This window comes from Musca domestica, unplaced genomic scaffold, assembly GCF_030504385.1.
Source record: "Musca domestica strain aabys unplaced genomic scaffold, Musca_domestica.polishedcontigs.V.1.1 89, whole genome shotgun sequence".
NCBI lineage: Eukaryota > Metazoa > Arthropoda > Insecta > Diptera > Muscidae > Musca > Musca domestica.
This window is the reverse complement of record NW_026712430.1, coordinates 201,790-214,598: the sequence shown is the minus strand read 5'-3', so window position 1 is coordinate 214,598 and position 12,809 is coordinate 201,790. Positions and strand designations below refer to the sequence as shown.

Below are 12,809 nucleotides of genomic sequence, written 5' to 3'. Positions count from 1 at the left end.
ACAAAAAATGCCGTATGTGCCAGTTAATTATACTCTCTGAATTACCAGTATTAAAACCACGACATCTACATACCCTATGCATTACCAAAATGTATGAAGTTTTTCTAAATCTCCAAGCCTAATAACTTACTTTTACAATGCCAAGTAATGAGTTACGGTGGCACAGTGTAAGCCTGTCTGACTACAAAAGCTAAGGTTCCAACCTCCACCGCAGCAAATAAAAGAAACATGAAAATGCAATGAGTTTTCCGACCCATGTAAATGCAAAACAAAAAATAATTTTCGTAACAATGGCCGAGTGCATGGTGTGCCCGACTACCAATCAGAAGATTGCTGTGAATTGAAGCAAAAAATTCAATACCAGTCCCCTAAAAATAAAACTACTGATTTTTTTGTTCTTATTTATTGACTCTCAGTGGCAGTTTGGTAAGTACTGAAATAAGGCGTTAGGATGCTGCTCTGTAAGTAGTTATTTGTGCCAAAATGTATTTAATAAACCCATTATTTGAAAGTTATATTTTTGCTGGGATGTGTTCCTTTTTGGGACAAGCTGATGTTCTCAAAGGGTACTAGTTTTGGAACAAATTTTTTCTCAACAAGTAAAAAAGATGCTAAATTCCGCCGTGCAGACCTTTTTATACCCTCCACCATTTGGAAGAAACTTTAAAAATTTTCAAAACAATTCAGTCGAAAAATACAGCTCAAATGCAAACCGTTACATGGGGGGGCTATACGAATATCAGGAGGAACCGCTATATAGGGGATATATGATACCGTGGATCTATATAGACAATTCTCTTTCAGGGGGTAGTGTACTTATAAGGAACTCCTTTTGTGGATTTTAAGACAACTCCATAGACAAATTTGGCTGAAATCATAAAAATACCGAATATCGGGGGTATTGTTATATGGGCGCTATACGATACCGTGCACCTATTCAGACAATTCTCTTATAGGGGGTAAAGTGCTCAGAAGGAACCCACTGCGTGGATTTTAAGACAATTTTAAGAGAATTTTCCAGGAAAAAAGTTATTCGTGATGGAATTCAAGCGTGATTGTGTGATTTCTTTAAATTTGGCTGGAAAACAACAAGACCAGCATTTAAATGTGAATAAATCATTTGTGTCTCGTACCATCGCTCGTTATCGTGATACTGGTAGCGTAGCCCGAGGTCAAGGAAGTGCACACGAGAAAGCAGCAACGTCAGCAGAAAAAATGCCGAATGTCATCGGGAAAATATTCTGGAGGGTGTATTAAAGCCTTGGGCGCGCAAACATTCTCGCACTCAGCACGCGGCCACCCAAGAATGTTTGTAACCATGAGGTTCCTCGTTTTATTTCCAGCGCACAATGGCCACTAAAGTCTCCGGACTATTACGTCTGGAGTATTTTGGAAAGCAAGGTGGGCACGAAAAAAACCAAAGTTTTGATCACCTCAAGCAAGCGCTTCGCCGGTAATGGGCCAAAATACCGCAGAGCAACATTTGGGCAGCGTGTGACGTCATATGTATAGAACTTGTTTCAAGTCTTAGATCAAGATTTATTTGCCGTCGCTGAGTATTGAATTTTCCATCCTTGCACTCTCTGTGCTATGACCACTGATTACCTGGTAATGGTTAACGTAAGTTGTTTTGACTTGTAAATTTCTAACAAATTATACATTATTTTTAACTAATAATGCTAAACGTCCAAGAACGTCCTTTAAGAAACGGATTCCGAACATATTAATGTGAAAAGGTCATTTGCTCAGAATAAGTAGTTATTTTTTTGCCACAAATAAATAGTTTTTTCTGTAACTCTAATAATAAGCTATATGCCCTTGCTAAAATAATGCGTTTAGAACTCGATTCGTAAAGAGCTTTTTAGTTGGGACAATTTGTTTACATTACCTGGTGGTTGGTTGCCCGGGCTCTACAAATCTAGCCTTTCGCCGACACACCACATTTCAAAGTCCTACCCAATAATAATACGCATTACAAAGCAGCTCTCCAACTCATTATTTAGAGAGAGAGGCATTTCTTACAAAATATGTAGTTAAATTCTGACAACTAAATATTGAAAAATAAGGAGTTTTAAAGCACTTATTTAATCGACTTTAGGTGAAAAATAAGTAGTAATTTTGAGTTAAAATAATGGGTTTGTAACCGGATTTGTAATATGTATTTTTGTTGGGCAGCTTTAGTGGCCTGAGCATTCAAATGAGTTTAGGCATAAATGTTAGTTGAAAAACTTTTTTTACTTTGCATTTTTCTAATGTTGGGGGTAATTAATCCATCATATTTTACTTGAGGAGTATGACGTTAATGAAAACAATTCCAATCAACATTTGGAAAAAAATATCCCTAGAATTTACGAACTTTGATTTACGAAAAAAGCATTGTTCTACATCAAATCAAATTAAAAACATAAAAAAAGAAAAACAAAATTTCAGTGACATTTTTAAAAAGATTTTTTTCTTCGTTTATTATTTTTTTTATTTGTTCGTCTCATATAACAAAAATCAAAAAATGTGATGTTTGTTTCGTTTGTTTTTTTTTTCTGTTAAATAATATAATGGTGTGTATAACAAAATAAAATTAAAAATATTTCTTAATTATAATATAATATTAATAATAATAAAAAAGTTAAGATTAAATTAACAAAATAAAAAAACACTTAAAGTTAATTAATTTTAAATTAAAAATAAACTAAAGAGCTCAGTAATATTTACAGTGATTTAAAAAAACAAAAGAGTGATAGAAAATAATTTAGAAAATTAAAATAATATGTATTTTATTTACAAATCAAAGGAACTAAAAGAAATTTTGAAAAATAGGTTTCCAAAAAAATGGAAATTTAATTAAAAAAATTAAATATTTTTAGTGTGTAACATTAATAATTTAAAAAAAGAGAAATTAAAAAAAGTAGACTATGTGTGTAGTATTTATTAAAGCATTTAACATTAGTTTGTTTGTTTATTTCTTTATAACAAATAGTCTCTCTAATACACAGATATGGAGAAAGGAGTGTGATGGAGGACAACAAGTATGACTTTTCAATTTGTTCCCTACCATATTCTTTCCCCATTGTTTGTTTGTTTGTTGTTCTTATTCTTCTTGTTCTACACGATAGATAATGTCTCTCTAAAATACTAAAACCTATATATTTATGTATATACCTAAAACTACTTACTTACTCAATTACTTAAACTCTAATAATAAAGAGAATAGACTATAGGTTCTGTTTCCGTTTTACTCCTAGTTTAGTTTCTCTGACTAAGTTGTGTATGTGTGTGTTTTAGTTTTTTTCTTCTTGTTGCTTAATTAAAGCTTAGAAAATAAATTCTTCAAAAAAAAAAAAAGAAAAAAAAAAAAAACAATTATAATAATATTGAAAATATCGTTTTTTAAGTTTTCTTTTTTTTTACTTTCTCACTATACAACTAGTTAGTATATATTATTGTATTTATGTAAATATAGATATATTGTATATGTATATATGTCTATAAAATCGATCCATTTACAAAAGAAATCGTGATTAGAGGATGGAGGAGAGAGAGAGTCAAATGATTTAATGTGTGTGAATGGGGGGAGAGGATATATTTTCATATAACGATGAGGTGAACCTGTGAAAACTTATCATTTACGTCTTTACAATTTTTCGTTACTTTTGTTTTTGTTGGTTTTCTTTCGTAATTTTTACAATACAATGAGTTTTTTAGAATTGGGCGGGTATTTAAAGGGGTTGAATTTTGTATTTTTGTAAAAAAATTGTTCATTTATTGGCTAATTGTAATTAAATGATGAAAAAATAACTCGGCTAGGTTGATAGGATTGTATGCTCATTACGTTTCCGACCTTATATACAATTGGCCTTCCAGAGACCTGAATCAGAATTTTTTTGACAGTAGTTTTTGGTCCTTCTAATACTGTAAAAAATTAGCAAACAACCGAATTTAGTTATGAAATCTGAAACTATTTCAAATTATAATTAATTTGATCTTCCAGAGACCTGGATCGACAATTTTTCATCATTTTTCTAAAAGACAGAACTCAATATCAAAATCCTTCGAAAACAAATACATAATTCCTATATCTAAGGAATATCGAAATATGACTGCACAATCTAAAAGACAGGTTCTATTCCTTTTTCTTGGGGTTTAAATCCTCAAACATCCAAAGGTATTCTCTGACCTAAATTTTAAACTGTCCTTTGGCCTTCCAGAGACCGACAATTTAATATTTAAGGGATTTCGAAAATTCGAAAAATACTATGCAAATTTAAATGTAATTAGAATAATTATCAATCTGTTTTCAGGTTAATATGGGCGTTTTGGTCCTTCGATGATAGAAATCAGTTATGAAATCGGAAAACATGGAAGGTTCCAAAAAACCTGACCTGAATTATGACTGACACTTTTTTTCCAGAGATCTGCAACTCCAAAAGATTTTCTTCGAATCGGGCCATGGAGTCAAAATGTTAATCATTAAAAAAACCAAGGTCCTTGAGGGATTATTTTTGAGATAAAAAAGTCTTCGCTTTTTTCTAAAAAAACGACTTTTGTGAATCCTTCAATGATAATTCATTAAGCTGTAGTCCCGTCAGGATCAAAAGTTGTTCTCTGAGTTGAATTATAATTGGTGAGTCTCGTATTTTAAGGATCTGAGGTTGCAAATGTTTACATACTTTTTCAAACGATGGGAGCTGGACAAAAATATTTTGAACTCAGAGCACTTCAGGTATCACCAAATTTCAACAAGTTACCGAAGAGCGAAGAAAACAGATCCTCAAAACTTTATGGGACTTTATGAGAAATTTTCACATTCAACAACAAGTAAAAAAAAATCTTTCTTCAATTGATTTGGGCCTTGGAATCAGAAAATATTAAAATTATTTTAAAAACAAAAATTCTTAATTTTCAAAAAACGTCCTACAAGGACCAAAAAAATCAAATACATAAAGCCTTCCCAATTTTTCTTTTTTTGTCAAAAAAAAAAAAGATATATATATTCATAAGTTACTTAATCATCAATAAATCTTTTCTGAGTTGAATTGCTTTGCGGCTTTCAAGGACTTCGATCTATACATTTTTTCAGGCAAGTTTAGCTCCAAAATCTGAAAAAATACTTAACTTTCAAAAATCTCGAGCCGAGTTATGAATTCACTCAACTTTACAACAATTTACCAAAAAACGAACAAATTTGTTTTTCAAAAAAAACATTTTGGGATTTTCAAACATTTTCACATTTGTGCAACACAAAGCGTTTTTTTGTTTTGTATACATTTCTCTTTTTTTTAAATAATATTAATAAAATATATTAACTTATTTAATAGGCAGGTGTTGTAAAAAAATTATGCGTTTTGTTAATTTTTAGTTTTCATTTTTTTTGTTTGTTTTGAAGGGAAACTGAGAGGGGGCTGATTATAAATTAAAATTTTGAAACCCTTATTTATTATGCTTTGGCTAGTTTGGTTTTAGGCCTCATCGGCACAATGCAATAACCCGCACTTACATCGCAGCCGCTGATCAAAAGATTCTTTAGAACCGAATTTGATTGTTGCGAAAGTTGTTGTTGCTGCCTTTGCTGTTTCTGGTGTTGGTGTTGTTGTTGTTGTTTGTTTTCAGCCATTACAACATTGGAATTTTGTGATGACCATTTATTGGAGTTGGTGTTGTGGTTGTTGGTCATCATTGCCTTTGAATCCTTTGCTTGTTGTTGTTGTTGTTTACCATTTTGGGGCGTCGTTATCAATTGTTGCAACAACTGTGAAGTTGTTGTTGTCGATTCGGCATTAATGCCCTTCATGCGTTTCGAATCCATGCTGGTATTCGACAATTGCGAGTTGCTCAAATGACGTTTATTGCCACCGGTTGTGTGCAAAAAGGCGGTTTTCACAACATTTTGTTGCTGCTGCTGCTGCTGTTGCTGTTGCATCAAAGGCTGACGATTTTCAATAATCCGAATTGTGGCCGTACTAGTCAAGGGGGTCAATTTGATTGTATTCACTTTAGTATTTAGAATTTTTGTATTGCTTTGCGTCGAATTCAGGGAGTTGGGGGAATTGTTTTGGGATTGTTGTTGCGGCTGCTGTGTGGTTGTTGGTATAATCAGATTTTTGTTATTGCTTTGAATTGTTATTAATGGCACTGCATTTAATATAATGTTCTGGTGTTGCTGCTGCTGCTGTTGTTGTTGCTGTTGCAATTGCATTTGTATTTGTTGTTTACAGTCTTCATGTCGCAAATTTTCCAATGTTACGGTTACATGTTGAGGCGTTGTTGTTGCTGTAGTTGTATTGTTGTTGCTATTGTCTGTGGCATTGTTGATTTGCAAGAAATCACTCCAACAATCCAAGTTTGATGCTATTCGTCGAGGTGACACAGAAGGAAAATAATATTTTTGTTATTCTCTTTTCTTTTTTGCTTTTGGAAAATTAAAAAAAAAAACAGGAGTGTGTATTTTTTGCAAGGAAATTTAAGAAAATTTGTTTTTCATTCTTCCGGAATATTCGGCATAAGAAAATCTATTAAATATTCATTCATTTTTATATTTCTTTCTATAAAAAATACAACCAAAAATCACAACTAAACATATTTGTGGCCCTGAACTTGGCTGGAGAGAAAAAAAAAAATAATGAGAAAAACATCAGAAGATAACAAAGAAAAATAAAAACATAAATATTAACACATGCCTAGATACATACTAAATATATACATATATGAAAATATGTATGATATTCCCACCCTACATCATAAATAAAAGCTTTGAGAATTTAAGACAAAAGTGTGTTTTTTTTTTCTAAGAAAAATAAGAATTGGGGAGGATGGGCATTTTCTAACTAAAAAATGACATATTTAGGCCTTATATATTTTCAATGTCAATTATTTTGAAAATATCAAAACATTTTCAATGCCAAATATAGGGTATAAAAAATTTGTAAAAAACTATTTTCGAATTTTTAGAAGATAAAATTAAAAAAAAAAAATGTTAAAATAAATACATAAATTATAGTCTCTAAAAGACTCCCACAAACAAATCCAAATATGTGTGATTTCCAACACTTCAAAAAAAAAAAAGAGATATATGAATTGGAAAGCAAATAAAATGACGAGCCCTTTTTAATTAACATTTTTTATAATAATTAGTGGTAATTATTTGGAAATTTATGAAACAAATTTCAATACCAAATATAGGGTATACAAAATGTTTTAAAAATATTTTTTTGGAAAATAAATTTAAATAAATTCAAAATATATCTAACTATACTCTACAATAGACTCAACCGAGAAAATCCAATTTAAGACAAATCATAACCAGACGGTCTGTTTTTTTCTTCTTCAAAATTTTGTCAAAAATTAAAAAAAAAAAAAAAACAAAAATCTCCCAAAAACATGTGATCGTATAATGTGTTGTGAACTGATAAAGAGAAAAAATCATAAATAACCATCATAAAAAACAACAATCCGAGGTATTCTATAGAATGAAAAATGTGCTAGAGGCTTGGGTATTATCAAGTGGAAAATTGGTCTATTTCGATGGCATAATAAATTGATGGCAAATGACACCCAAATGTGGCAGTTGATCCATAAAATTAATACCTTTTCTTTATTGCGGGGGATTAATTAAAAAAAAATAATTAGAAAAAGGGAAGTCTCAAGAAAAAAAAAAGAACTATGAAATGGAAAATATTTTTCCACTAATTTGAAGACACAAGAAAGTTGTTAAAAAATAACGAGATTTTTCGTGTCGAAAAATGTGTATATATCTTTAACCCTGAACTTCTAAAGCTGATGAAGACCAAAACATTTTTCTCTCTGTTCACAAAGATGATGAATTTATTTTTTGAAAATGTATGGAATAATTGACAAGTTATTTTTTGAAAATAAAATTAAGGGCTTAATAGATTACAAATATTTGACGATAAATTTTGAAACCCTTAACCCTTGATATGTTTTGGCTTATTTGGTTTTAGGCCTCATCGGCACAATGCAATAACCTGCACTTACATTGCAGCCGCTGATCAGAAGATTCTTTAGAACCGAAGTTGATTGTTGATGTTGTTGGTGCTTTTGCTGTTTCTGGTTTTGTTGTTGTTTATTTTATTTTATTTTATTTGGGATTTTATTACACCCTTTAATAAAATTTAGTTCAGGACAAAGAAAGTCTATTCAAAACACATATTTGCTTAGAAGAATATCTAAAATCGCTTCTTCCGAAAAATGTTTTCCAAATTTAGTATTCATTTCAGAAAGACTATCTAACTATTATATATTATATTATTCTTCAAAAGTTTAATTACTTCTTAATAGATAATCTTCTCTCTTGACTCTCGTGACATTTTCTGTCTAAAATCCGTGTAAGATTATGAATTTAGGACTTGAGAATTCTTAACACAAATACATGTCACTACCCAAACCCTTTCCAAATCTTTCTTGAATACATTCAACATTATATGAGAAAGGTTATTTTAGGCACTTTTCAGGATAGAGGGAGAAACAAAACTAAAAATCTTTGAATAAACCCTATACCTAAAGGGTGAGATGAAAAAACTGCAACCAATTTCAGACTTCTGTCATTTATAAGCCACTCGTCCGACAGCTGTTAAAATTATTCCAGTGACATCTCATTATATTGTCTACAAGCTTACGAAATCATTTTGGTGAGAGTTTTCCAGAAAAAGTTATTCGTGATGGAATTCAAGCGTGATAGTGTGGTTTCTATATATTTGGTTGGAAAACTAGAAGTGGTCGTTAGAGCACTCCAGCATTTAAATGTGAATAAATCTTTTGTGTCTCGTAGCATCGCTCGCTACATTGATACTGGTGGGAAGAAAACAATGGAAATGAAAATGTGCACCTTCGGTTGGCCACCAGAACTCAAGCCCCGGCCATGGTGATGGTGTGGGCCGTCATAACAGCCGATGATCACTCTCCGCTCGTATTAATCGAATGTGGCATCAGAATAAATGCCGAATATTATTGCGAAAATATTCTGGAGGGTGTATTAAAGCCTTGGGCACGCAAACATTTAGGCCGCAAACCTTGGACATTCCAAAAGGACTCAGCACCATCGCACGCAGCACGTGCCACCCAAGAAGGGATACAAAATAAGTTTCCTTGCTTCATTTCCAGGGCACAATGACCACCAAAATCTCCGGATAGCAATCCGTTGGACTATTGTGTCTGGAGTATTTTGGAAAGCAAGGTTGGCATTAAAAAATACCAAAGTATTGATCACCTCAAGCAAACGCTTCGCCGGGACTAGGCCAAAATACTGCAGAGCAACATTAGGGTAGCGTGTGACGGTTTCATTGGCCTTTTGAGGGCCATAATTCGTGCTAAACAAATCTAAACTTATTTTAAAATTTGATGCTATTTCCGATATTTTCTGCTTTCATTCAATAAAATTAAAAAAAATGTTAAAATTATGGCTTTTGACTTTGTTGCGGTTTTTTTATCTCACCCTGTAGTATATTTTGACTTGATACAATCCTTTTTGAAATAGAGTTTTTAACCATATTTTGATAAGAGGACCAAAAAACTCCAATTGAGACTCTGTTAAAAGTGAAAATTCTCGACCAAAATAATCGCCGTATTGTCATCTGAAATAGTGCCGAGGACATTATATACATAAAATGAACGGATTCCAAAGAATCTTAATAAGAACATTTTCCAAAAATACGAAAGAGGGCGACGAGCTCGCGGTTACTTTGCGATGTAAACACTTAAAACCCCGATGAGCGTAGGCTCTATTTTTTGGCTCTACTTTCACAAGCAACTGAGATGTTCCTGTAATTAATATATGTATGTAGTTAAGGACCTTTTCTGAAGGAGTATATCATGTCATGTTTTGTACCATGAATTTTAAATTATTTTATTATATATTATTTATGTACGGAGGTCAACATATTCTCTTAAACACTTATTCCCTATTACTGTTAATGCCACAATTTCCATTCTTCTAATGGCAATCACGCTCTAGCGCCGTTAATAACCCATATGACAGACATGCCGCCACTTGGTATGATAGGCCCACTTCAAAAATATCAACCACATTCATTTATGTCAAATCGAATAGATGTCACATGTGATGAATGTGTCAGCAGAACTCATCACAAGTGTCATTCAAATGGCAGGCGTTGTTCCGTTTGTACTTCCTCGTACAAATATTTTGTTTTATTTTCTTTGGACATTTTAAAAGGTTTGACGCGACTTTTTTTGCCTTTGTCGGCTGAAATCTAAGACTTTAAAATGGATGACAGTTAGTTTAATTAACCATTAATGATTTGTTTTGTTTTTGTGAATATTGTTTCAAAAAAAATACCTACACATTAACATAACAATGGCAGTGGTTGTGGAGGGGTCATTTCCTCCTATCCCCAATATGACAAGTGGAAATTGTCTGGCTCGTGTCTATTGAGGTGATTTGTTGAGTATAGAAATGATGGGAAGTGGGAGGAGGCAATGTTCTTCGATGGGAAAAATAAGTATTTTGTTTAATTTTTTGGAAACAAAAAATGCTAAAAACATGTGGAAGTAATATTTAATTAAGAATTTTTAAAGGAAATTATAGAGTTATCGGAAATTATAGAGTTAAAAATTTAAGAGCTTCATAAATAAAAATCACTATGTGAGATTCAAATACTGAACAATTTACGCTAGGATTTATCATTTATTTATCCCAGTGGGCCCCAAAACACTGCACCAACCTCTGTTTTTATTTAACCATAATAGACTTCTCCTTACGTAGTAAAGAGTGTTCTGTTTTAAATTCTGTATTCAAAATCTATTTTTAGCAATGAATTTTCACAGCGAAAAAAAAAAATAGAACTGAAATTAAAATTTTCTTGTCTTCCACTCTACGCTGATTTTGAAATAAAACTGTCAGCTTATGTCTCCTGGATTCTTTGTAGGCGATTGTACATTAGTGCCTACGCCGAAATGCCTAATGATGGATATTTTGGGATGTACTCTTCTTTGGCATCATCAACGTCATCATCGTCATCCTCACACACTAGGCCTACCTACCAGCAGAAAACATCAGCTACACAACACAGTAGTGATTAGCCAACGAGGCATGAATCTAAAGTGGCATCAAGGAGGGGTCCACAAAAAAAGGAGAGAGAGAGAGAAGGAGAAGGGGATATGTAGCACACACTATTAAGTGACAGTATCAATTTTTCGTTGTTGCTGTTGTTAAAAGAGTCACTCAGTCACTGGTTGTAATTTTTCCAGGGAGGTTGCCTGAAAGGAGTTTTTCGTGCGTGTGTGTCTGTTGGTTAGGCCATGGAGTTTTGAGAAAAATAAAGGGAAAAATTACACGTGTTGTAATTTACTGGAAATTATGGAGTAGGCATGGGAATCTACATACCCACCACACACACACACACTTGCTTGCAAATGAATACATTAAAACACTTAAAAATTTCAAGTGACAACCAAGTGCCAACCGACACCAGTTTGGGGGGCAAAAGTGTTGTTGACATTAAGTGCCCAGCTCAGTGGCACTACCCGGCCTCCCTATTCCACAACATTATACACCGGCACCAAGTAACACATTTTATGACATTTTGTGTTTCTGTGTGTGTGTGTGTGTGTGTGGGAGTGGTAAACATGTAAATTAGTTGGCACATCAAAGAACAAGGAAATGTTGTAAGGCTTTATTAAATTCTACAAAATGAAACAATAAAATAAATAAAATTTAATTTCTAAAATGTAATTTAAAAATAAATGTTTGGATTTTTGGAAAAAAAAAAGAAAAGTGGGAAAAATGAAAATTAAAAAGAGAAAGACTTTTCTTGGTGTCGTTGACTTCTTGTGGGGAAATGAGTTCACAAAAAAAAATATCTCGACAAGGGAAAGCTTGGAGCCAATTTTTTTGGTGAACAAAAATTATTCAAGGTTTTTCGAACAAACGTTATAATTTTTAATTATTTTATCATTGTTAATAAAAAAAGTTAACTGACTGAGTGGCTGAATAATTGACTCATTGACGCTTGGGAGAATCTATTGAAGCTAGAACCTTTTAAATTTGCCAAGGGGGTTACTGAGGGTGTGAGGAGGTAAGATATGCAGGATTCCTGGAAATTCTTACAAAAAAGTTACAATATTTTGCAACCTTATAAATGAACTATCGTATTTTATACGCGCAGAAAGCACGGCATTAAAATTGAGGTAAGAGCTACAATTTAAAAATTTCACACGATACAACTTCTTGTGTGAAGTGAAAGGCTGGGTTCTTGAAAATTAACTTTTTAGCGGTACAAAAAAGTGCTTTAAAGTACAAAATGGTACATTCATGGTATTGAAAAAAGAGAAGGTGCCAGATTTTTGAAATTTGGCATGAGGTTCACTATCCAAAAGCACTTAATTCTTAAAAATATCTAACATTATGATTTGGCTCCAGAATGATGGTTCAGTCGTTCAGAGTTGGTGTAACTACCAACACATCTACATTTTTTGAAATTTTCACATTAAGATTGCTTGATTTCATGAATAATTCTTAATTTCATGTGCTTTTTTTCAGTTCTTAAAAAAAATACCCTATACAAATAGACGTACTTATGTAGCAAAATCGACTTTGAATGGTATGCTAATTAAGAACGAAAGCTACATGGGGTTTCAGAAAAATATTTTGAAATTAATATCCTCATCCTATGGTGTAGGGTTTTGTTTTTAAAACGATCCTTACAATACCGTTAAAATGAAATTTGAATTTTCAAACAAATAAATAACCAAAAAAAAAAAAATAAATAAATAAATAAATAAAGACAAAAACAAGTAAAAAAGCTGTTAATTTCGGACGGATCGAACTTTTAATACCCTCCACC

The 12,809-nt window shown here is 32.3% G+C and overlaps 1 protein-coding gene across 1 annotated transcript in view; it reads right to left on the bottom strand.

The window, feature by feature from the left end:
- Positions 1–12,809, bottom strand: part of LOC131800599 (protein similar-like) — a gene marked incomplete at its 5' end in the record, with an annotated part of 85,112 nt that overhangs the window by 51,250 nt on the left and 21,053 nt on the right. Inside the window, one exon of the mRNA XM_059131476.1 lies at positions 5,492–6,342. Within this exon, the coding sequence (XP_058987459.1) occupies positions 5,492–6,342 (851 nt within the window). The remainder of the gene's footprint in view (positions 1–5,491; positions 6,343–12,809) is intronic.